The sequence below is a fragment of the Tigriopus californicus genome, chromosome 8, assembly GCF_007210705.1.
Source record: "Tigriopus californicus strain San Diego chromosome 8, Tcal_SD_v2.1, whole genome shotgun sequence".
Taxonomy (NCBI): domain Eukaryota; kingdom Metazoa; phylum Arthropoda; class Copepoda; order Harpacticoida; family Harpacticidae; genus Tigriopus; species Tigriopus californicus.
The window spans coordinates 5,745,235-5,769,076 of record NC_081447.1 but is presented as its reverse complement, the minus strand read 5'-3'; the positions used below and the strand labels follow the sequence as shown (position 1 = coordinate 5,769,076).

At 41.6% G+C, this 23,842-nt stretch overlaps 4 protein-coding genes across 5 annotated transcripts in view; 1 reads left to right on the top strand and 3 right to left on the bottom strand.

Annotated features, from left to right (window-relative positions):
- The window catches only part of LOC131884668 (serine/arginine repetitive matrix protein 2-like), an 11,106-nt gene extending 2,304 nt beyond the window's left edge, over positions 1–8,802 (bottom strand). The window contains exons 1-6 of the mRNA XM_059232507.1: positions 8,130–8,802; positions 3,416–4,367; positions 2,721–2,907; positions 1,320–1,669; positions 840–931; positions 358–556 (exon numbers count right to left, since the gene is read on the bottom strand). Coding sequence (XP_059088490.1) covers positions 358–556; positions 840–931; positions 1,320–1,669; positions 2,721–2,907; positions 3,416–4,361 — 1,774 coding nt within the window. The 5' untranslated portion in view covers positions 4,362–4,367; positions 8,130–8,802. The remainder of the gene's footprint in view (positions 1–357; positions 557–839; positions 932–1,319; positions 1,670–2,720; positions 2,908–3,415; positions 4,368–8,129) is intronic.
- Positions 8,803–14,430: 5,628 nt separating this feature from the next.
- LOC131884671 (small ribosomal subunit protein eS7-like) lies at positions 14,431–16,113 on the top strand. The gene is made up of 3 exons (XM_059232512.1): positions 14,431–14,562; positions 14,784–15,287; positions 15,964–16,113. The coding sequence occupies exons 2-3, from the start codon at positions 14,784–14,786 to the stop codon at positions 16,039–16,041; spliced, it is 582 nt and encodes a 193-aa protein (XP_059088495.1). The 5' UTR covers positions 14,431–14,562; the 3' UTR covers positions 16,042–16,113.
- Positions 16,092–18,515, bottom strand: LOC131884670 (N-acylglucosamine 2-epimerase-like). Of its 2 annotated transcripts, none has more exons than XM_059232511.1 (7): positions 18,379–18,515; positions 17,612–17,715; positions 17,395–17,546; positions 17,155–17,324; positions 16,617–17,085; positions 16,404–16,552; positions 16,092–16,332 (listed from the first exon to the last, which is right to left on the bottom strand). In XM_059232511.1, exons 1-7 carry the CDS (start codon positions 18,391–18,393, stop codon positions 16,168–16,170), a joined length of 1,224 nt encoding a protein of 407 aa, XP_059088494.1. In that variant the 5' UTR covers positions 18,394–18,515; the 3' UTR covers positions 16,092–16,167. The 2 variants fall into 2 exon arrangements, with proteins under 2 accessions (XP_059088494.1, XP_059088493.1); XM_059232510.1 differs by lacking the exon at positions 18,379–18,515 and adding an exon at positions 17,777–17,989.
- LOC131884669 (uridine 5'-monophosphate synthase-like) lies at positions 18,414–20,208 on the bottom strand (the record flags this gene model as incomplete). Its single annotated transcript, XM_059232509.1, is given in 4 exon segments — positions 18,414–18,817; positions 18,921–19,662; positions 19,724–19,912; positions 19,992–20,208. Coding segments are annotated over 4 exon segments (1,419 nt in total). The 3' UTR covers positions 18,414–18,494.
- Between the last annotated feature and the right edge of the window lie 3,634 nt (positions 20,209–23,842).

Genomic DNA, 23,842 nt, shown 5'->3' with positions numbered 1-23,842 from the left:
TAAACCAGTTTATTCGTTCTCAAAAAATTCTTTTATGGAACAGGGATCTCAAGTTTCATGATATATCTTGTCTAGACATTCCTATTACTGCAATATTCTCCCTTTGAATTATAATTGATTTCAAATGTAGAACCTAAAATATTGACAAGAGTATCGATGTAATTTTCCTCTGGTGAAAAATCACTCAACTCAATTTCCCACCAACGAAAAAGAGAACAATTAAACTCGTCCAAACAACGTTTTCATCCGAGCCCTGTTATAACTGTGAATGTATGATGTGTGCCCAAGGAAAATTCCCTTTCAGCCGACTTCCCTTCCCAAAAGCTCAGAGACATGGATACGGAAAAGCATTCTTACCATCTTGATAGATAATCCTTGATCTCTCTAGATCCACCTTGTTCCCCACTAGAATAACCGTGGCCTTCTGGCTATCGCAGAATCCAATTCTCCATAAGTAACCAAGAATGTCCTCAGCCGTAGCAAAACTGGCGGCATCCACCACTGAGTAAATCACAACGCACGCATGAGGTTCGTAGGTCGACAGAGTATTCTCGACCTAAAACAGAAGTGGATCGCATTACAATATGAAAACCTTTTTCAAGATTGAAGGGAGATTCGTCAAGAGCTCACATGGCTCTCACGAGCTGACAGGTTTGTTTGTTACATTCAGGATGCTCTCCATCTACATATTGTACTCTCCCAGTGCTTTCATATTCAAAGGAAGGCAGAAGTAAAGTTCCAAGATGTTTGCATCGTAATTGGAACACAAAATGCGATGGGTCTGGCCCTCTGTTCTTGAAAGAGCGGCAATATCAGAATGACACTCAAATGTTCCTTACCGACATTTCTCCATTGGTATGATCTATGCAGACCATTTCGGACTCCTCACCATCGAGCACCACGCTGACTGATCGTTCTCCAAACTCTTCATCTATCAAAAAAAAAGCCGGGCAATGAGGTTAGGTTGAACGTACAGAGTTCCAACACAAGGCCTTAGAAACAAGGCCCAATACTTGTGAGGCTCATAAGCCATTAAAAGGAATATGAAAGAAAGTACTCTCTCAATCGAGAAATGGACGCAAAGTTTAGGAACCTTTGAAATGTCTCGCAAGGCTTAGAAATTAGGCGATTCTTTTAACTTGGGGAAACTTCATGAATAGAGGGGGACTTGGGCCAACTATTCCTGAAAGCCTTTTAGTGGGAATAGCTAGCTTTACATGGGCTATGCGTACTGGGTAGGCACCAGGAACTCAACCCGAGAACCGCTTACATCTAGACTTGTCCTTTAAGCTACCAAGTCTCATGGCCGCATTACATACCAAGCGACGCGTCGTAGGTGTTCATATATTCGGAGGTTAGGAATTGTGAAACCAAGGCCGTCTTTCCCGTTCCATTATCTCCGAGCATGGCCACCCGATACTTGATGGTAGTGGTCTCTGGGCCGGCTACCCCGACTTCTTCCTCATCTTCCTCTGGCACTGCTTCAATTAAGCTGCTGGGTTCATCTTCCACAAAGGAGCTCTGTTGTGAGGACCCATTGGTGGACCATTGGGATTTGGGCGAGAACGCGGCAGAATTCGTATTGGTGCCCACTGGGGATCGGGGCAGGGGCGACACATCACGACTCCCTGGTCGACTGGTTTGAGGGCTCCCACAACGAGAAGGGGTCCTAAAGGAATTAGGGAAATCAAATTCATGAACTGTTTTTCATTACTTAGCTTTCCCCTAAGTGGAAGTTGACTTGAACATTTGTTTTGTACCGAGTGAGTTCAAGGACGGACTACTCCAAGGGCCAGACCAAGGCCTCAAGGTTAGGTAAATAGATGCTTTAGAAGCACCTTCTCGAGTCATGATTTGGAAAGTTATCTAGTCATGCCAAAGCTTGATTGTTGTTCGAGACATCTGGTAGAGAGTTCTTGTGGGTCAAGTTGAATGTGGGCCCATTTTTTTAAACACAAACAAGTGTGGGTAAGACTCGAACATTGTAAACTTCGAGTGAATTTCAAAACCAATTGCTGCATATTGTTAACATGTTTGACGCTCACATTTACCTATTTACACAACAAGAGACTTTTATCCATTAACACGATACCTCTAGGGTTGCATTTAATCAATGCACCGAAAGGGACTAGATCCAAGTGGAACTCGGTTCCTTCCACATGCACTACAATTATGTACAGTAAGTTCCACGAAATCATTTGCCATGTCCCTTACGTGGCATTGAGTAAACTCGAGCCTATTTCATACATAAAATATTTCTTCGATAATCGTGTCAGCAAATACGACACCTTTCTTAATGAAAAGAAGAAAAAAAATCCCCTACATATCTGAATAATTAACCCTTCGGACTAAGCAATTGTGGGCGTTAAACTGATTACTCTTCTTTCGCAGTGACGACATTCTGAACAGACCAAATGCCTTTAACAAACATTTTATGCGTCTCCAAACTGATCATGGATATTGAAAATAAGGGGAAAATGAACAATGAGCAATAAATCCCCATCTGACTAGAGCTCTGGACGTCAAACCTATCTTGTTCCGAGGTCAAAGTGACGGCCTTTCAATGACCTCGGAGGACGGAGGCAACGACACACTAGTGTAAAGTTTGAATTAGGAAAGTATCAAACAATCCCATAAATGCATGCAAATCGTTGACACCGTCACTCTTTCACATATGTATAACGGGAGATTCTGAACAAACTTTCTAACGCATTGCTTACCTTGATGTGTTGGCTGTAGATCCAGCGGAGGATCGAGACCTTCTCGAGGCCAACTGATCGCCGTGCTTGATAAGAGCTCCTTTCGGTGAGATCGAAAACGCCCGAAGTTTGTAGATCTCATTTCGAGGGTTATACCCATTCTCGGGCAAACTGCAGTATCGTCTTTGTCTCATTTGGTAGTCGGCCACTAAAAGTTTGAACGATAATTTAGTTATCTCTATTCATACAGGTTATAATTGTGAACAAAGGTAGGTAGCCACTCTTTGGAAGAAAAGTTCTATGTTCTATTTTCTAGCATTTTTTTTGTGCAGGTGGTGCTTCAGCTTTGTATTGAGAACTAAAACTCAAACCTCTGTTGCTTTCAGCTCGTTAAAGATTGTTGAGGTCAATTTGAATTAATTATAGATATCCCGGAGATAAACAAAAACATGAAATGATATTTTATCCATGCCATAGGAGGCATTTAATTTTGTGTCTTGGCGTCAGTTTTTAAGAACACCTCAACACTTTTGGTCTTTAGTATTTTTATGTGGTTAGTCATCACATCAAATTGAACTTCTTGTCAAAAAAGATGAGCCCAGCCAATGCTGATGACTTGACGTTTTTTGTGCCCATTGTACCATACATAGCTCGTTAATCCAAAGAGTGAAGATAGATTCTAGCTGCTCCCACAAAACCACAAATTTTCAACTCACCCGGTAATTCGAGGAAATTGGATGTACGCCGCCGCATATTCATGGAGGGCAACGCAGCATGGGATCGTCGTCGAGAGGCCAAGCGAGCAAAATTCCCCGTGGGTCCAGGTGAAGGAGAGCGGTAACTCCCCGGGGACTGAGGTGGAACCGGAGACATGGCACGGGGCGAATAGGGCGAACAAGGTGACCGGGGAGATCGCGGCGACTTGGGTGACAATCTCGATCGACCGGACGGGCTCTGAGCAATCGGGGGTAAAGGACTAGAATTTGGAGGAGGGGGCTGCGGAGAATGAGGAATGGGAGATAACGGTGGGAGGGCAAAATAATGAGACGGGTGTGAGCTGGCCGATCTGGGTGACCGATTTGGGGAGTGCTTGGGAGATACGCGTTGTCGGGCGGGCGATATGGACCCGGGAGAGGATTGGGAATCACAGGTAGAGGAACTTCGGGGAGGACTGGTACTACTAGCTACCGAGCAATCCGTCTCGGAGGTGTGCCCTGAGTCCCACATGGCCGAGCCAATGTTCAAGGGCGGGGGCTTGGGTCTCTGTCGCATTCTGACCGGTCTGGTGAACGCCGATGGCACGGTTGAGGGCCGTTTGGCGACGGAGGACTGTCCGGCCCCCTGGGCTTGTCGGTTTGGAAAGGAATTGGTTCGGTGATGATGGTCCATTTGCAGGCCAGAGGAGCACGTCTGATCCGCCGAGCGCGATTTAAATGTCCGCACGGTTCGAGGTGAGCCCGCACTACCAGAGTGACGGCTCTCGCCACCGGAATCTGGCCGGTTCGTACTGAATTGTCTTTGCAATCTGACTCGAAGCGACGGACTTCCCGGAGCAAAGCTGACTGTGTTGACCCTCTTACTGGAGGCTTGTCTCATGGTCCGCGGGGACGTGGATCCCATTGGAACAGGGCTGTGGGATTGTCGAGGTGAGGCAAGGCTCATAGTAATCTGTAAATGATTGATGAACCATTCATTAAACGCTATGACGACAGCGCATTTGTCTCCGCCATTGTCCAACACTGACATCTTGTCAAAATCTTGGGTAAATAACTTGGATCGGGACTCTCCAAACAATTTCCAATCTCATGCTACGCCGTTCTTGGGAGATCTTTTGATTCTTGCAAAATATATTTCATGACTAAATATCACATGATGTTGAGGAACAATGAAGAACCCAACGACAAGGGTGGATGATCTGTTCCTACTTTCTACTTTGCTAATGGCAAATATTGAAGGCCGATCTTGGAGAATGAAACGGTCCGAATATTGTTTGCCTTTAAAAGGAAGAGGACCAATGGATGGAATTGTATGTACGAAAGTAAATGAACAGCTCGTTAATAATGCCCATGCACAAGCTCACTTAATCATGAATTTGTTTTAATTAGTCAGCCAACCTATCTTGGTTTTGGTAGAAATCATTAGGTTCCATTACAACCTTTCATTCAATCAATGAATGGGCGTTTTCAGTAGACAGCCTCTAATTTGGAAGTTTTCCCTTACTTTTCGAGTTTCTTCCAATCTTAGCATATTGTTAAAATGTATTGCGCATTAATGTATGCATTTTTGATTTGTGATCAGATGTAAGTAAATTGCCTTTAAAGTAAAATTGGTTTCAATTACAATTAGACGGGCTTCAAATGTGATTAGCATCATTTGCTATTACGCGGTTTTCAACTGCGATTCATTACAGTTACTTTCAAATTGGAAATCAATTACTTTCATTTACGGAACAGTACATTCCTTTTCCGATGTACAACCCAATTCAAAAACATTTCTTTCTTAGTCTATCAAAAACAGTATTGAAAAGGTCAAACAATGAGGAGGTGGAAGTGTAGCCAAATTTAGATCTATGTGATAAATTCACAAACAATTTACCAAAAGGTTCAAAAGATTAATATGTACAGGCAGGAAATTAAAAATTTTCAAGTAGAAAGGCTGAAACGCAATCATACAATTACTTTAATTTCAAATGTAATTAGTTACAAGTTTAATTACTTGGAAATATATTTGAAACTGCGTATTCGTAATTTCAATGACAATTACATCACAAGTATGCAAGTTATTTAGCCTGATCATATAACGATGTTTTTTTACAATGGAATCCTCCTCACTAGCTTGCCGTTACCCATGTTCAAATTCTAAAACATGGCTAATTATTCTTTTCCTTTGGAAAAGACGATTCAATTCCAAGTTTGACCTTAAATTAAATTCAGGATACGCCTTTTTCTATCCAATGTCAGAATCGAACGCCAAAGTTAGGTTATTCCTTGCAACAGCTTGTTCAGCATTTGGGTAAATCATTTCCTCACCCTAGCATCTATCCTAAATATTGTAAAGGGTCAAGAGAGCTTGTTCCCTTAGAGTCCCCAGTGCATTTAGATCTCCTCACATGCACCCAACTCTTATCCGGTTAATTCATAATCCATCTTGGAACTTGATTAAACTCGTGCCGTCTAATCCCCTGAACTCGTTATCTTCGATTCTCACAGGCTGTGAATGGATTCCAAAGCAGAAGCAGAGCTATTCTAATCACATGTACAGTAATATAATCAATCTGAAAGGCTCAAGGAGATTTTGAGAGGAACAAACCGAATGCAATCTCAATCTAGTTCTGATTAGTTGGCTGGATAACACGGAAACTTGAAAAGATTCAGTTCATTTAATCCTATCTAGTTATCGCCTGATCACCTGGGAAGGGCTCAAATCTGTTCCCAAGTGGATTCGGAATGTCACTGCTCACTGAGACATAATCGAGTTGATGGCTCTCTCTCAGAAATTCCAACTTGTATAGGGGAGCTGTCTAGTCAATTTACTTTAGGCCGTGCATTGTAATATGATAAACAACATCTGTTTGTCTTGTACTCAAGGCAAAAAGCTTTGTCCTCATGGGGAGTGTGCCTTTCCAGCATGGGTGGGCATTGCCCATGAAATCACGAAAAACACTTGTCAACGAGGGCGAGATGCCAAGTACTTAACGAAGAATTAGTTAATGGCATTGAAATATTTCTCGTGCAAGAATACTTATCTTAACAGGTTTTAACATTCTTGCTGACGGCCCCATCTTACTGAAGATCCTTGAAGGTTAGTAATCAAATCTGTTCTTATGAGAGGTTCACTCATGTTTTATATTTTCTCTTAACCGAATGATCATTTATAATGCATCAGGTTGTACTAGATAAAATGTTGCTTGGATGGGGAACACTTTCTCCAAAAAACATAATTCAAGCTATCTCAAATATATGCTTATATTTTTGACGAGACTTCCACGCTGCTACTGGAAATATGATGCTCTCAAGTTGAAGATGAATTATTCCTCGTTCATATTCTTATTCCTATAAACTCTTTTCCATCAACGACAAAGTGTTGATGGATTTTGTTAGCCCTTTAATAAAGGGTTTATCAGGAATTTTGATAAGAAAATGTCAAAACCTGACTTAAAACTGCCGCAGAATAATGCCTATATCCTCCCAAAAAAATATTAGAGAGATATATGATGAACAATGGAGGAGAAGAAAAGTGGGTGGTTTCATTGTTATAACTCATCTGAACTATCGAGGGCTGGCAGTTGCTCTCAAAACGCACGGTAAGCCTCAGCAATCACTACAATTGACCCTCAAACCCGGAGCTTTCAACTATCTCGATCTCCATTATCTACAAGGGGAGTTTTTAATGGTGTTGAACCAAAGGTCATAGAGCGGAATTTCAGTCCGTTCAAGGCCTTATTACTTTCTGCAACCCAAACCTAGATTCAATCGCGGACCTCTATCAGACGGCTGGAATCTTGACCGTTCCTAAGACAAACTAATTTTGCGTGTTCAGCAAAGGTAGAGAAACTGACGTTACTGGTAACCTTATGAAGTGGAACAATGAAGATGGTGAAAAGGAGAGGACCTAATATAGAGCCCTGTGAGGCACCTGACTTGGCATTATAAATGTCACCAAGAGATCCCTAGACCTTACTATATAGCAGTTTAATTTGAACCCACGGGTATTCTCCTTGTCTTCTTCGCACTGAATCTCTGACCGCTCGGCTACACCATGATTCTTGAAGTCAGATATTTCCTAACAACATACATAATTCCAAGCAGCTCTCAAGCATTATGTGTATATAACCAAAAAATATTTTTAAAAAATGGTTGGAGATTAAGATTGTAAGCCTCAAATAATTGTTGATGCTTCAACGATCAGAAATTCATATCCTAACAGCCAACAATAATAATTACAAATGAAATAAAAGACGATAATAAAAAAATAGGCGACTTGGGTTCAAAAGTATCTTCTTGGATGTACCTACTCTGAACTATTTGATACTTAGCCAATGGCTTGCTGACTCTAGTTTCGACTCCGTAAGACAAAAATCGATTGCAGGCGTCAATCATTTCAAATATCTTAATTTCCCTGTTGCTTTATACCATACCACCTCTTTTTACTAGCTTTAAAATTCCCGCTCCAGAACTCGTTTCACACGAACATTCACTTTATGGATGTTTGAGTTTAACCACGTTAGCAAAAGGGGGGGACGAGAAAACCAGAGGGAAAGAAAGTAATCAGAAACCACTTTGTGGCTCGAGTTGAAAATGCTTTGAAGGCTACCATGGAAACGACATGTTCCATGGATCCGTAACTTGGAGCTGCGTCTTTGTTTGCTTTGAATTCCTTAATGGTACCAAGGCTCCATAGCCAAGTATTTAGTTGGGTGGATCATGTTACCTGGATATGAGTAGACTCTTGTCTATTTGAATCCTCGAGCTGCGCCTGAGCGTCCTTTGCCTTCTTGTCCTTTTGGGTAGTTCACCTTTATGATGGCACCACTAGGTTCTCCAGACCGTGTTGACTCTTGAGTCCATTAGGGAATTGAGTTCTCAAAATAATAACATGTCTCAGATTTATAACCAACTCTGAAGCGGATTTTTCTGGGGATTTCGTGAGCTTGGTAAGCACGATATGTTGTTGAGTTGAGAGAAAAGGCCAGTGTCCTTGTTAACCTTTGGCAGGCAAATCTTGCATTGGAAGGAGAAATCTTCAAAGGCTCAGATATCGACAAGGCGATGATTCGAGCACATTTCTCCATGCATCGCTTGCCTTTCTCCCTCAAGATTGTTAGTTGTTACTTGAAGTTTCTTCGCTTTCGCTTCACTGGTTCAAGTGCCAAAGGGATCGAGAATGAAAAACTGTCAAGCCAGGAGATAGGCTCTTTGATACTAAGAACAGTATCCCGGGAACACAGTTCTCGAACCACCACCACAACCAACCACCGGAGCTACAATCGACGAACAGTGAGTTGTAGTGGTCTCTTGATAGTCATGTAACCCATGAACGAATGGATGGGGATGGTTATGCGCTCCCCCTCTCCACCTTTTCATGTCAGGAACTGAAATGGGGAACAAGCCGTCTCTCACTCTTCAAGAGCGTAACTTGGTGCCAAAGTGAGTCGACTGTCGACTGTCGAGCGAGAGAAGGACTGAGAAGGGAACGGAGAGCAGCAAAAGGAACTGGAACCTCCCCGGTGAACGAAGTGAAAGCGCCACTTTTGAAGGTTCCCTTTCTGGTGCTGTCCGAACAGACAGATTGTGCGCCGAGTAACGTTTTCCTACTGCGTTAATGGAATTGGGGAACTGAAGAAGTGCTCCATTTAGTCTTGCGCCTCTTTTTGTTGTCAACAACGTCTTGGCGTAAGTGTGTTCCACCGCGATGATTGGGATCCACCGTAAAGGCCTAACTTCCAATTTATTTCTCGTTTTTGCCAAGTACTTTTGAGGGGCAATCATTAGATTTGTAATTGCTCCTTTGAGGTGTCGCTCTCAGTTTGTCTTTGTCAAATAGAGATGAGGGGAAGCGACAACTTCTGACAATTTTTTGCCGTACCCACAATAATGCCCTCAAGGAGGCCTTTCAAGCAACCAGTGGGTGGTTCGAAAGTTTTGGAAAGCTTTGAACGTCCATTAGGTTGGCGCAGCAATCTTGTCGCATGTATTTTTTCTCCACGATTGTGAAATGCCCCCACATGAAAGGGACACATTTCTTTTCGTCACCAAACAATCTTTAGACAGAGTGACAAGGATGTATGGGCCATAAAAGTTGTCAAAGAAATTATTGCTCAACCCCAGATCAATGCATGAAGCTAACAACGCTTTTCGGAACAAATTGACTGACCCATTCGCTCTTCGTCTGAGGATTGATGTCTCTTGAGGAGTGACTCTTTTTGTCGCGTGTTTAATACTTGGCATGCATGAATAGTTAGTATCATGAATCACTGGAATATGGACGGGGATGCTAAGGTCGAGAATTGCAGTTTGAGAATAAGGTCAACCCATTGCGTTCTTCTTCAAATGAGACTGACCTCAGATCGCTATGACTTTCCAATTCAGTTTTCAGACCATTCGAACACCTGGATTAAAAGTTATGCCCTCTCAAAAGCCCACTACACAACTCTACACAGACTATTGAATATCTTTAACTTAGTGTCTTCCTATGCCCTCCATTTTGAGAAATCCAGTTTGATCCAGTTGTTCGATCGAGCTGGAAATCAAAATGCAGAAGTCTCATTTGAAGGAAAGCGCGATGCATTCTCCGGCTTGCAAAATATTGATACTCAACGCTAGCATACCCGCCCATATTCCAGTGGTCCGTGTTGGTATGGATGACCGTATATATTATATGCAACGAGAGTTTGGAAACGATTTTGTCCCTTTCTCTAGAATCTTGCTCTGTGTCATAAATGCTTGACAGTCGGTCAGTTTTGACCCCTACACACAACCAAGGTAAACTCGACCCTTGGAAAATATGCCACATTATTCCTTTTGCATATGCTTTGTATGGCTTGCCAACATTTCCGGCTTTCGGAAATATACATGACCTTAACATGGGCATATTTGAATATTGACACGTCCGATGCATTCATTTCCAAGGGAGGCACGTGTAGTTGTGAATTGGAGGTCATTGCGACCTTCTTCAATTCAGTTTTCGAGTTCCCTTTGATCGTGGCCCGCCAACTCTCTGCGACTTAGTTTAAGGGCTTTTACCGAAGAAAGTGTCCGAAAAACGTTGGGAAAGTCTTGTTTGGGGCATCTCTTTATAATCCAACTCCCTCCAAAAGAGAATGGTTGAAGAGCTGTTTGTGTGCATATGACCTCTACATGTAAAGGGCAGGTCTCTAAGACTCCTTCTCATAGAAACCAGAGGAGGAGGGCACCAGAGTTAATGTTAGCAATATTAATGATTTGGCTGAAGGTGGCAATACTCTGTCTTAACAATAAATTGATTGTATGGCTGATATCGACTATTGAATGGACTAGTCAGCTCAAGAGAGAGAAGGAAGATTGTTGTGTTTGCGGCTTTATACGAGTACACTAGTGTTCGTGGTATGTTGTATGTATGTAGTTGTAAACTCGTGGAGAAGACATGAAGGAGAAAGGTTTTGTTTGATAGAATAAATAACTCATCATAAAGTACAGCAATTGTCTATGGACCACTCTAGAAAACGACCAGAATGGAACAAGAACGTTTCCAATCTTTTTGGGTAACAGAGCAACTTAAAGTTGAAGATATTACGTATCAAATTAATCGAGCAGTTTACAATGATTTTTATATTGATTCAGGGACATGCAAATTTGAGCAAAAAACGAACTAAGATTAATGGAGAAGACACACTATGATTTGGGTTTCCGAGATGAGAAACCTCTAAATGTGAATATTCTATTGACCTCGTTTCAGACTTGAGGTGTCCACTTGTGGGCATGGAGTGAATATCTACTGGGCTCTTCGGCTCTATCTCTTGGGAACATAGTCGACGGCGGCAATCAGTCGAGTTCTATTCAACACTGAGGAAATGAAACATCTCTTTCTCCGTTCTAGGGCTTCCACTTTCAAAATAATAATGAAATTCCCGACTTTTCCTTTTACGTTTTTCCCGCAAGAAAACAATTTGGGAAAATTGAAACAATGGAAACCGCAAATAATATGTTTTATGCGAATGGATCAGTTTTAAGCATTACCTCGAAGCTTGGTTTTAATGTTTTCAGTCAATCACATTCCAGACCATTTTAGTGATACGTCTTGATCAGTGGATTGATTTTGGAAGGAGTTCTCCTTCAATTTTTTATAAAGTTCTGTATCAAAAATGATCGAAAGTCTTTTTATTTTATTTTTTATTTTGCACTCTTGTCAAGCACGAGTACTTTAAAATGACGACATCGTAGTACAAAACACATGATTAAAATAGAAATGATGATCTTTTAATGCAATACGGGCAAGGATTCCTTTAGTTCATTACAACACATTTATCTAAGTTTGTTGTTATTTTAACATTTTAGTTTACAATGAGTTCAAATTTCTTAAGTTATCTTTTTCGTCAAATATCAACGACAAGAAGCAAAATCAGGCAAATTTGGTTCAAAAAAACAACAAATTTGTTGAAAAAATATGGCACAGACTTCAAGGGTTTAAATAATTATTGACGAAGTTTAAAAAAAAATCAATATTTTATCAACTTTTCTGATGCATTTGTTGCCGAAAAAACGGAAGCCCTACATTCTCTTCTCACATCCGATCAAAGCTGGAGGGCAAATCCCCAATCAAAAAAGATTGGTTGTTGATTTGTTAGTGAGCCCATTTGATCTCCATAATTACATCGCATCCAAGGATAAGTCGATCGAGATCTACGTTGATGCTTGCAACATGAAAGTACGATAGTTCCCCTCATACTCTCGCATTGGTTGAAGAGCCTCCATCCACCGCCTTTCCTCATTCAATTCCGGAGAATCTCGCTCGCTTTGGAATCGAATGAAGTGCTTAGTTGTCAAAAAGTAGAGTTGTTCAAATCAAAGGAAATGTGTCGATGCTTCGGAACAAATACAAACAGACTGAGTCAGGGGTCTCTCGTTAGTTGAGATTTGTTATTATGTCGGGGTATTTTTGATGTAAGTGTAAATCTGATAAAATATATTATATTCAACAAGCAACAGAATAATCGGCAAGTAAGAAAAGGATGAGTTAAATTCTCTAGTCCAATGGTAAAATATCTACTTGAAAACTAGTTTATTTTTTCAAGAGGAAAATACATCACGATAATACAAGTTTCAAAAAGTTAAGGGCCGAATCCAGAGAGGCAGTGCTTTCACAGAGGGAAAAAAATATTCAACAGAATTATAAAAATCCGATAATCACTGCAAAATAGTTGAAAGCGTGATTTAAATTTTGTCAAGTCATCGGAGATGATGAATGACAGATCATATATACCAGATTGATCAGAACACCCATTCCCAAGGGAATCAGACCTGCTGACGGTCGAAGTAGGTCCCGACCAATAAAAACAGCAACAGCTTTCTCAATTTACCACTAATAAGACAATGATACGTACATACACCAGCATACCAACATATCATAACTAGAGATCTCAAATTAATGATAATAAGATATGTCTCCATTTTGGGCTATTTTTGCAGCACTTAGTACATTTTGGAAATTTTTCATAACTTTCTACACTTTTTGGTTATAAAAGGTCAATTTCCAGTTTGATAGACCCTGGCATGTGTTTCAGAGGCCAGAGGGAGTCGGAGATGAAGGAACTCTTCTACAATCAATGATTTCTATATTGACGAGGAACGGAATAATACAACGCCCAAGAAACACCCTTCATGTATTTTCACTCAAGATTACTAGATTGGGCAAGTTATTTTCTGTTGATCTTCTTAATCTGGAATCGAATGGTGCTCATTAAATGTAAGGTCATAAGCTATAGTTTACCCTGTTAGGTAAGACCAATGAACACTAAGAATACTGTAATATTAGAAATATGAGACTACACACCCGTGAAAGAATATTCTTGTCATGTGTCTCACAATTTTTTTGTCGCAATGGTTATTTTAGGATCCCTCAGCCTTGGATGTTCTTTGGTTAGACAGCTTAATGCCTGTTGACATTTTGAAGAAACGTTAAGAAAAAGGAAAAATAACTAAATAAACCATCAAAAATGCAAAATTGGTTGAGATTTATTTGCATTTTTATTGCCAATTTTTTACCCATTTTCCAGAACATTTGTTTACATGATTTCCTATTTTTGAGATCATCACAAGCCGAAGTCTCATAAGAACTCGGGTGCATGTAGTACGGATTATTGCAAGACATGATCATGATCAAGATCGTTCTAAGCTTCGATAAAGGTAATCTTCCAGGTAAAAAAAATGAAACGAAGAAAGGAAAGATGAAACCCAATTGATACGTACTTACAAATAGACTGTAAAGTTCAAATGCATAAAGGACTGGAGTCATCAAGAGTCATCAAGTGAAAATTGTGAAGAACCATTTTGCCTAATATTGCTAAAGTTGTACAAAATCAACATAGCAAGCACACGGTGGAAAACGGCATTAAAAGTGATTCAACTGCTTTGGCTTTTGTGACAGTAATCTCGTGGGAAATTGATGTTAACCGTAAGATAATCATATTCTACTGAGAGCCTACACATGTAGTACGTACACATCTGTTATGAAAGGGTCAACCAAAAAATACACCGTGCTAATAACTTTAAAATTTTATTCTGTATGTTTTGTAACATTCATTACATTATCTGGGAAATACACTATGGTGGGAGACAGCTTCATTTCTGTAACTTAACTCTTCTTTTGAAATCAGAAACATTTCAAAGTTTGTTGACCTTATCTACTAGGTACAGGGATCCTGTTTATCATTATATATATTTAAAAAATCTTCGATGCATTTTTAGGGCAACATGAAAGATGTGCCATTGTCAACAATGACGAAACTTTTCTATTCCAATATTGCTTGTTAAAAAAAGCAAACTTAGCCTTGCAACTAGCCTGAAGGTGGCTCCCAAAACATCACTTCAACTAAGAAGTAACTTGGAGTTTGCGAGGTCGTTATAATCACACCATTTTAAAATGAAATGGGATCACATTTACTTTTTCAAACGGACGACCATTTTATCATTTATAAATACATCCCTCCTGCCCTGCCAAATTTCCAATACCGAAGGCTCATATTACGCTAGGTTGGGGGAATGCACTTTGCCACCTTCCGTTCAACTAGCTAGCCTGCAGTCCAAGTCCTTCGCTCAATGTTGTGGAAAGTCTGTATCAGCTGATAGACCTTCCTTCTTCCTTTTCCGGCTGCAAATAAGCGAACAAGGTAAATAGAATTTGGGCTCCGTGGAAAAAAACTCCCTTTACCCCGATTTTATGCCTAACATTGCGCGCCTAATCATGGCCTCCCAGCTAACTGAAAGTGTGGGCCCATGTGTCGCGGGCCTTTTCCCCGTTCGAAGCTCGGGATGATGAAGATTGAGACGGATCAGAGGGTGTGACTGTCTTGTGAATTGACCGAGTTTTTTTCGTTTTCTTGGATTGCAGATGGCTTTCGCTTCCCGAGCCAAGATCATTAAGCGTAACAATGACGAACCCGACGAGTTCGAGAAGTCCATCTCTCAGGCCTTGCTGGATCTGGAGATTAACTCGGATTTGAAGGCTCAACTCCGCGAGTTGCACATCACGGCAGCCAAGGAGGTGGAAGTGGGCGGCAAGAAGGCCATTGTCATCTTTGTGCCCGTGCCCCAATTGAAGGCCTTCCAGAAGGTGCAATCGCGTCTGGTGCGCGAGTTGGAGAAGAAGTTCTCCGGACGGCATGTGGTGCTCATCGCTCAGCGCCGCATCCTGCCCAAACCCACGCGTAAGGCCAACAAGCTGAAGCAGAAGCGACCCCGCAGCCGCACGCTCATGGCCGTGCACAGCGCCATCTTGGACGACTTGGTCTACCCAGCCGAGATCGTGGGCAAGCGGATCCGCATCCGTCTCGACGGCTCTCGTCTGTTCAAGGTCCACTTGGATAAGACCCAACAGACCAACATCGAACATAAGGTAGGCAGTGGATTCACAGCCAATGTGCGTGTTAAGTCTCAATTAAAATTTCTGGCCGGGTCAAGGCCGCGTTATGCACTTATTAGAGCTCCTGGCGCGATACCTTCTAGTGTCCGGGAGTGTCGAAAAGATGCGAGATCAATTCAGACCATCGCTTTCTCTCCGACTGGGGTCAATTAGACCCGAGCTCGTCAAATTGAGGTGGTCTTCAAATAACCAAAATTTGTATATTCAATTTTAACCCACCATTTAAATCATTTGAGGTGTCTTATTATTCTTAGCATGCCTTTGTCATAGTTTTATGAAGGTTGTACTCGTTCCCGAGAGCAGAGGAGAGATTTTAAACGCTTGTACCTTTGAGTTGAGGCTTGGACCTTACCCAGAAGGAGCATCCGCTCACCACTGTGGCCAATCTTTTTTCTTACCTGTTAACGATCAACTAAATGTTAGCGTTCCACCCAATAACACCATCTTCTGTATGCCAGGCTCTATGTACAAGCATACCGGTACTATTTGGCTTAAACAGATAGATATGACGATAAATAATGGTGAAACTTTTTCCCATCGTGTTTTTGGGACTGCTTCATTTAGAACTGAACAGGCAACACGCTACTGGATATTTTGATTATTGTACGTCATATCTAAACTATACGTTTGCCCTTTTTGTTCATTTCAGACCGACACCTTTGCTGCCGTGTACAAGAAGTTGACCGGAAAGGAAGTCACCTTCGAATTCCCCGAGCCCTACCTGTAAACTACGACTGTTATGTGAAGGAGCGAAATATACATCCGTTACACGGGGAATATAAGTGCCTCCGATCTTATACGAAGCCGATTCGAGTTTATTTCCATCACCATTCGAACATTCATCAAATGAACTTCATTCCTCATGATCGTTAACAATTTTGGTTAGGATCTCCTCACAAATTAGAAGTGCCCGGGGAACATGGAAACACCCTTTATATGGCCCACCCTTGGCTGATGAGGAGACTTTTCCAGCTCGATTCAGATAACCGAACCATTCACCTTGGTCTGGATCTACAAACTAAAGAAAAAACAATGCGGTTTGAGGAAGCGTTAAAAGAGCACCTTAATCCTCATTAAATTTATCTTTACGTGTTCATAAGCGTAATCCGTCACTTCTTTAAAACGTTCCCAATGACTGGCATTTTGAGCGGTATTAAATGCCATCAGGAACGCGATCATGGCCTCACTGTGAGGCCACCATAGTTTCATGTCCCATTCCAAGTTGGTTGGTGGCAAATCTAGAGGGTTGGAACAATCAGTAAAGAACATGCTAAATTCCTTCAACAGCGAGTGATCATCTACCATCAACATCCACGAAGTATAAGAATCCTTCCTCATTCTTATCCCAGCCATACTCGTAAGGACGCTCAATGAAGGTTTGAATGGCTAAGGTGGTTAGCTCGTGGGATTGCATTTTTTGGGCTTCTTTCAACAGAAACCATCCACATTCGATGGCATGACCCGGTACCATTTTCCGTCCCTCGAACCCATCGATCTCTTGGCCATCTTGAGTGACATTCTCCAAGATTCGAGTGCCTTGACGCTGGACATGCATTTTGATCCGGTCAACGGCCCAGGATCGGATCTCGTCCATGTCTAGTTTGCTCTCTTGGATATCGAGATCGTCCAGTTCGTGAACGAGACTCAAAATGCACATGGGCACTGCCAAGTTTTGATGATTACCGGTGGAGGGTAACTTGGGTCGGCCCAAATCGGAATCATCCTCTCTGGCCCAATGGATAATCAGCTTGAACATTTCCAATGCTTCTCGCTGAAGTAGATGATGACTTTCAGAAATGACCTTCGTTTGAACCAACATATTTTGAACATTTCTAGTCACCTTGTAAATGTTCTCATTGGTGACTTTAGCCAATCCGGACATGGCCATGACATAAAAGACTTCCGCAAAGAGGGTCCTTTGAATTTTTGTGGGCTCACCTTGAGCATTGGCCGAGAAGCACACTTTGTGGCTCTTGGTATCTTTTAACTTTTCCATCAAAAACTTGCCGCCTATCAAAATAAAACGATTTGATTTCCTTTTTGCCTTGGACCGAACCAATGAAATATAAAACAGTGATACCATCAATGGCAGCCTCCAAAATAGCTGGTAGGCGAAAGCGCTCCAATCTTCGATATAATTGAGTGTAGGTCCAAATTTGACGACCTTGGAGCCATCCGAACTTGGAGGTGTCGTAAACCTTGCCATCCTTCGTCAGACACGTAAAAAAGCCTCTAAAATCGTGGCAAATGTTGGATGAGTTTCATCCAAGTCCGAGGAAAACCGTTTGGATTCTCACCCATTTTTATCATCATGCGAGTTCTTCAACCAAAAGGCGACAGTGCGATCAAGATCAGCCGAAATCTTGCCCAGGTAAATCCGAGCTTCCTCAGCCACATTAAACTGTGAATTTAACTCATTAACTCCGTTCAAATCATGTAATTAATCAATCAATCTGACTCACCGAAGCCGAACTCATATTGTTGTGTGAACTGATGTTTTGTTTTTGATCTAAGTTATCTTCGTTTGCCTTCTGCTGTTCCTCTACTTGTTCAACGTAACCTTTGTCGTAAACCTGTTTTCATGTCCTCTGCCGAGAGAACTTGTTGCTTTACAGACTGTACATGCAGCTAAATCATCGACAGACAACAGTTCTCTGGTGATGTTACGTGAACACTCCCCCCTTCGTACTAGTACTCGTTTGTATGTAGCTGATATGATGCAGGCGATCAAAGAGTCACTCCAAGTTACTAGTTACTTTCCATTTGTTTTAATTTCCTTTAGTCTACCTCTTTGCACTTGGTTATTAAAGTCAAAGAACCGATTTCCAGTATTACTACATATCTAAATACCTTGAACCCAGAATAGGCGCCTAACACCGAAGAAAAAAACTATAGCAATATTTGCAATCATGTTTAAAAATATATTCAATGCGATACCTTTCGCAAAAAGAGGTTTTTCAATGCTTTAATCAAGTAACTCGAAGGAGATTCTGTAGGGATACACAACATATGACCTTCATTCTAGCTTCCACTGTCGTCTGGGCTTGTCGATCCAGTAACTTACTTCTCGCGCTGCCATGCCCGAAATAAACCTGTCACTTCATGAACCAGACTTTCAATGCAAGTCCATCAGGTTTTATTATTAGAACACAGGGACGAACAATTCACATGAGGGCAAGACTAACTCTGAATTCGGGTTAAGTAAGCCTCCCAAGCTTTCGATTGATAGTCTTTTGCGGTCTGTTCAACATTTGGGGATTGAGTTAGTCCTCTGCCCACAATGATGATATCGGCTCCTCGCTCCAGAATCGCTTGCTCCGGACTCACATATCTTTGGCTGAGATTATCCTTGGAGGTAGATAAGTTGACCCCGGGAGTGAATTGAAGGATTCCGGATTGATGGGAGAGGCGCGATTGGGAAACCACGCCCATGGCGCACGTGGACGAGGTAGATTCAACTAAGGATATGCATTTCTTGGTATATTCACTGTCGATGAGATTGCCTAGGATGAAAAATCCAGTGATTAACAACATGAACAACTTACTATTTACTAACATAGCATCAGCCTAATTAGTCATTATTGAAGGAATTTTGTGCAAATTTACCTTCACAACTCATTTCCGAGACCATGACAGCCCCGATGCATCTTTCAGACGATTTTTCTAGGGCCTTAAGAAGGCTTGGACCCGGGATCCCGTGAACAGTTATCAAATCAGCCCACGTGGCAATGGCGTAGAGGCCTTTTTGGAATTGAAGCGAGACAGTATTGCCAATGTCCGCGAATTTTCGGTCCTCAAAAAGCAGGAAGTTATGCTTTTGGGCCAGAGCGAGAAGTGGCTTGATCGTTCGTTCATATTGGAAGTCCTCCAAAATATCGATGTGAGTTTTAATGACGCAAACAAATGGTCCTAATTGCTCTGCCAAGCCCAACAACTCCGATGTCTTGGTGACATCAACAGCGGCACACAGGTTGGATTTCTTGCCAATCATGACCTCCACAAGCTTTTTAGCCATCGGATGAAGCATCTTAGAAGATCGAGTCTGGAAATCTAGGCCATCCACGACACTTTTCTTCAACGTGACACGAGGTGGCAAACAAGCACGATTATTCTGGATGAACAATCTCACAGCCTCAACCACGGATTGGTCAATCCTTTGATGTTTTAAGAGAACTTCCAACATATCCGACACCTTGCACACACTCGTAACCTTGATCCCATGTTGATCGAGGTTCTCTTCGCCGCCTTGTTCCCGATTCAAAAGCACCACAGCATGCTTGACAACCAGTCCATGCTCTCGTAATAATTCGGCGGTTTCCAGGATACTCGTCCCACTTGTGATGACATCCTATGAAATGTATTTTTTCTAACCAGACCATGACCATTCAATACTAAAAAGGGCACCTTACCTCGATAATTAGACACTCATCCCCCGGTTTAAAGTGCCCTTCCAAGATCTTTTTCGTCCCATAGCCTTTGGCCTCCTTTCGCCGGATGAGCATGGGCACGTTCTCATCACAACTGATAATGGTAGCCAAAGGCAAAGCTGTGTAAGGAACCCCGCAGATGATATCGGGTGGACCAGCAGAATCGCGAACCTGGAAACAACAAGGATCCGTGACCAAAAGTCCACAACCCCATTTGAAGACGTTTGGTTGTGATTGTTGTAATCCTCACCTGCCATAAGAGTTGTGATGCTTGTTTCATAAACCGGGGATGCGAGACCAGCACGCGGAGATCAAAGTACACGGGTGATTGAAGGCCGCTTTTGAGGGTAAACTCGCCAAATTTGACGGCCTCTATGCCTTCCAAATTGACGATAAGTTCTTCCAAGACAGCCATCCTTCTTTGGAGATTGATTTCTCGGTGGAGGATGGGTCACTGCTCACAGTTCAGTAATGATGGTGGCGTCTGAACCCTAGAAAGGGTGGACTCTACTGTTACTGGAGGGGAGGTTGGGAAGCGTGGAATCACAGAGAAATGGAGAGCGAGTGAATGAAAAAGCAAGGGAAGAAGCAAGTGAAGGAGCTCTCCGATAGAATGCAATCGATGCTTGTGGAGGACAATCAAAACGCAATGCGATCAGCTGGTTGAGCAGAGTGAATGGGGTCAAAAGATCTAAACATGAGACAAGAACTCCTCCATGCATCTTGCATCAGATAAATCTCCGGTGGTAGGGTAGTCCTAGCAGATTCCGAGAGGATGTAGACTAAGATAAAATTAAAGATTGATCAACATGAAGAAGGTTTAAAGATGATAACGATAGCTTTATTCTTTGGGGCAAGATTCATTTGATAACTTTTCCATCTTTACCACTGGAAAAAAAAAATGGTCAAGCTTTAAAAAATAAGCAAAATCGTCAGGGATTTGAACAAGAAGGAATGGGAGCAAAGATCCTTGGACACTTGACTAAAACATTAAAATGATCAGGGCTTTAGCCGTTTTCCTCAATAAAAGGAACAGCTTACAGTTACAATTACTTTGGCCGTGATGAGTAATTCATTGGATAACCATTAGTCACCATGAAATATAATAGCTTTGTTCGTTTCAGTTACATGTCATAAAATCTAGATCACCACTATTTCAGTTTTTTGCCCCACGACACGTTTATCCACAAACATGAAATTTCAATACCAAGTTTTTAATAACTCTTTTGATGGCTTGTCCACTGAGCTTTATCCTTTTTTCATATAGTTTATAGCATAAGTATATGGAGTATTCTAGGTAGGTTTGAGGTAAGAGAAAGGAGGCAAAATGGGTACAACTGTCAAACAAAGGGTACAATGGAGCGGGCTACACCCGCCTCGCTAACAGTTCATCTCAGGGTTTAGTAAACCCAGCTAGTGGGCCAATTCCAGCCTTAAAGCGCTCTTAAACAGATTGAGACTCTCACAATTATGGAAGTCTTCGGGTAGGGCATTCCAATTTGGGACCACCCGGACAAAATACGAATGCTCTCGACTCATGAGCCTGAATCGCGGTCGGTTCAAGTGTTGATTTGTGCATGCCACCCTACGGTATATAGATCCTTACGAAGAGGCGTCAGTTTCACCACTCTCAGAAAGGGAAACCGCACCCAGCAAGAGGTTCCAAGCTAGGACCAAATCGAATTATGCTCTTCTTTTGACAAGGTTATCGATGCCAAAAGCCTCCATACGCCTTTGATAGTTCAACCTCCAATGATCCCCCTCTGTGTTGGTTTCACATCTAATATGCAGGTCTGTTCCTAGTCTCGACTAACGATTGATGAAGGTTTGCAACAATGCCACAAAAAGTCATGGTCGAGAAAGAGCATTGAAAATCCTCAAGCTAATAAAACTTCCTTGTCAGAACACTGTGCCTTAAGTCGTGGAAATGTGGAGAGTTGGGCAATCCAAAGGGATATTTCTTATCAACCTATTGTTTGAGAACTTCGCTCTGAATCAGGTCTGATGGTGCAAGTGAATGCGATTGAGGAGATGTAAACAATTAAGAAATGTAAATATGGCATGATTTAAAACCAAAAATGCCTTCGATCTTGTTGAGAGCAAGCACAGTTCTTACCTCTTATCTTCTCTATTGAGGCTATATGAGATGAAAAAAAGCAAAAAAATGGCAATTGCTGGTAAAATTACTTTAAAGTTTCAAGTTTCCTCAATTGTCAAGAGAGAAACAAAAAATTGAAGGCCATGGTGGAGCGTGAAAAAGGGAACGAAAAATTCTTGCTTTTTGGGATCGTTACAATTATACCATTTTATACTGTAGTGGGATAACACTTTCTTTTTCGAAAAAAGAGCACATTACTGTAGTTTCGTTACCAATGCCCTGATTAATTTGCACAATACTGAATCCTGTCTCAATTAGATTTGATTGTTATTTTCTATTGACCCATTTTGCTTGTTTGTTAGATGTTTTAACTTTACAGTTTTCGGTACTTTTTAGGTTGAATTAAGTTTTAAACTATTTTGGTCATTTTCGGGCAAAAAAACTATTTCATGAATTATAACCATAAAATAATCGAAAACCAAGGTTTTTGGGGAAAATTGAAGGGTTTTGGTCATGTCTAGGGGAAATTGGAGAGAAATGCAGGGTGCGTGTAAAAAATCGCGGCAATGTTTGTCCCCACACAAAGATTTGTTTGACAGTAAATCCAAAGCTTTCATCAAGAGGAAATGTTGAGCACATACACTAGTGTCATAATGCACATGATCTAATTTCAATCTAAAGGCGGGTGGTAACCCTCCCATCATTTGCCACCAAAACAATGTTCTAAAATGTAAGTGAGAGCAGTCTTGATGCCAGACACGCCTAACTCGAAGTTCGTAGAATGAAACATGGCGCCTAGATATATTTCTGAGAAAGAAATGACCACTTTTTTCAAACGTGGAGGAACTTAATAATTCGCATACAGCTTCGTAGACACATGCTGAATATTACCCCTGCATTCATTTTTATTGAAAGCATCGTTTGCCTCCTATTGCCCTCATGTTAGGCGTGCAGAACCAAAACTAAGAGCCTGCTGAAGACCGGCAAGAGGCCCACGGAAATGGGTAACCCTTTCAGTGTCCATCCTCAAACCGTTGGTAAGAGGAGAACTCCAAGAATAGCGAATCCCTTTACAACACACTGATTGAGGGCAAAGGTCTGGGATTACAGAAGTCAGTCTTGAGCTGGCCAAAAGTCAGAGGGAAAAAATGGGTTAGACTGAAATTGTATCTTCATGCTATGGTGTTAGGGTTTTCAATAGCTCCTTTTGATGAAACTGTGAGACTCAATATGATCAAGCAATTCTTTGAGGGAAAGGAAGAATTTTTAGACGGCACAAAGAGTAGCCCTTAATTTCTCTCCAACCTATAGAGAACATTCCATATGATGGCTACTTTTTTTTTGGTGCGGACTTCCTTACCGCTACCGGGATTGAAATCCCAGCAGTTCAAGACGAGAAGATTATTTATTATACTTGACATATTTATATACATTATTTGATCGGCCAACGAATTGGAGTTGGCTGATCGGGCTAATCCTTGAATATAAGGTTGATCCGGAATTTTAGTCAAAAACTTGTCCAAGTCTGACTTAAATCTTGCTACTGGATCAACCCCTACATAAGCCCTACGAATATTTGAGGGCAGCAAATTGAACAATGAAGGAGCCCGAGAAAGAAGAGAGTTGGACTTCATTGTTTTAACTAGCCTGGATTCTCGAGGGCTTGAAGGTGCTCTCAAAACGCACATTAAGCCTCTACGGTCACTACAATTGACCCTAAATCCTGGGTTGGGACAAAGCTCATGAATGCTTTTGAAAACGTACAATATCAGATACCTTTCGTACCTTCTCTGAGTACTGTACAATCCCAACCTTTCTAACCTCTCCCAATACGAGAGCTCTCTCATATCTTCAATGTTCCTAGTAAAACATCTTTGGACCTGCTCGAGCTTTTGCAAACCTGCTGAACTAATTGGAGCCCAAATGGGAGAGGCATATTCAAGATGCGGCTGAACAATCGACTTGTACAGAGTTAGCATCGTGACACTATCTCTGGACTTAAA

Coding starts and splice junctions, on each gene's coding strand:
- LOC131884671 (XM_059232512.1), top strand. CDS start 14,784: ATGGCTTTCGCTTCCCGAGCCAAGATCATTAAGCGTAACAATGACGAA. Junction 15,288..15,963: donor AGACCAACATCGAACATAAG/GTAGGCAGTGGA, acceptor TGTTCATTTCAG/ACCGACACCTTTGCTGCCGT.
- LOC131884670 (XM_059232511.1), bottom strand. Junction 17,086..17,154: donor CCAATGAGAACATTTACAAG/GTGACTAGAAAT, acceptor CATCTACTTCAG/CGAGAAGCATTGGAAATGTT. Junction 16,553..16,616: donor ATACTTCGTGGATGTTGATG/GTAGATGATCAC, acceptor CCAACCCTCTAG/ATTTGCCACCAACCAACTTG.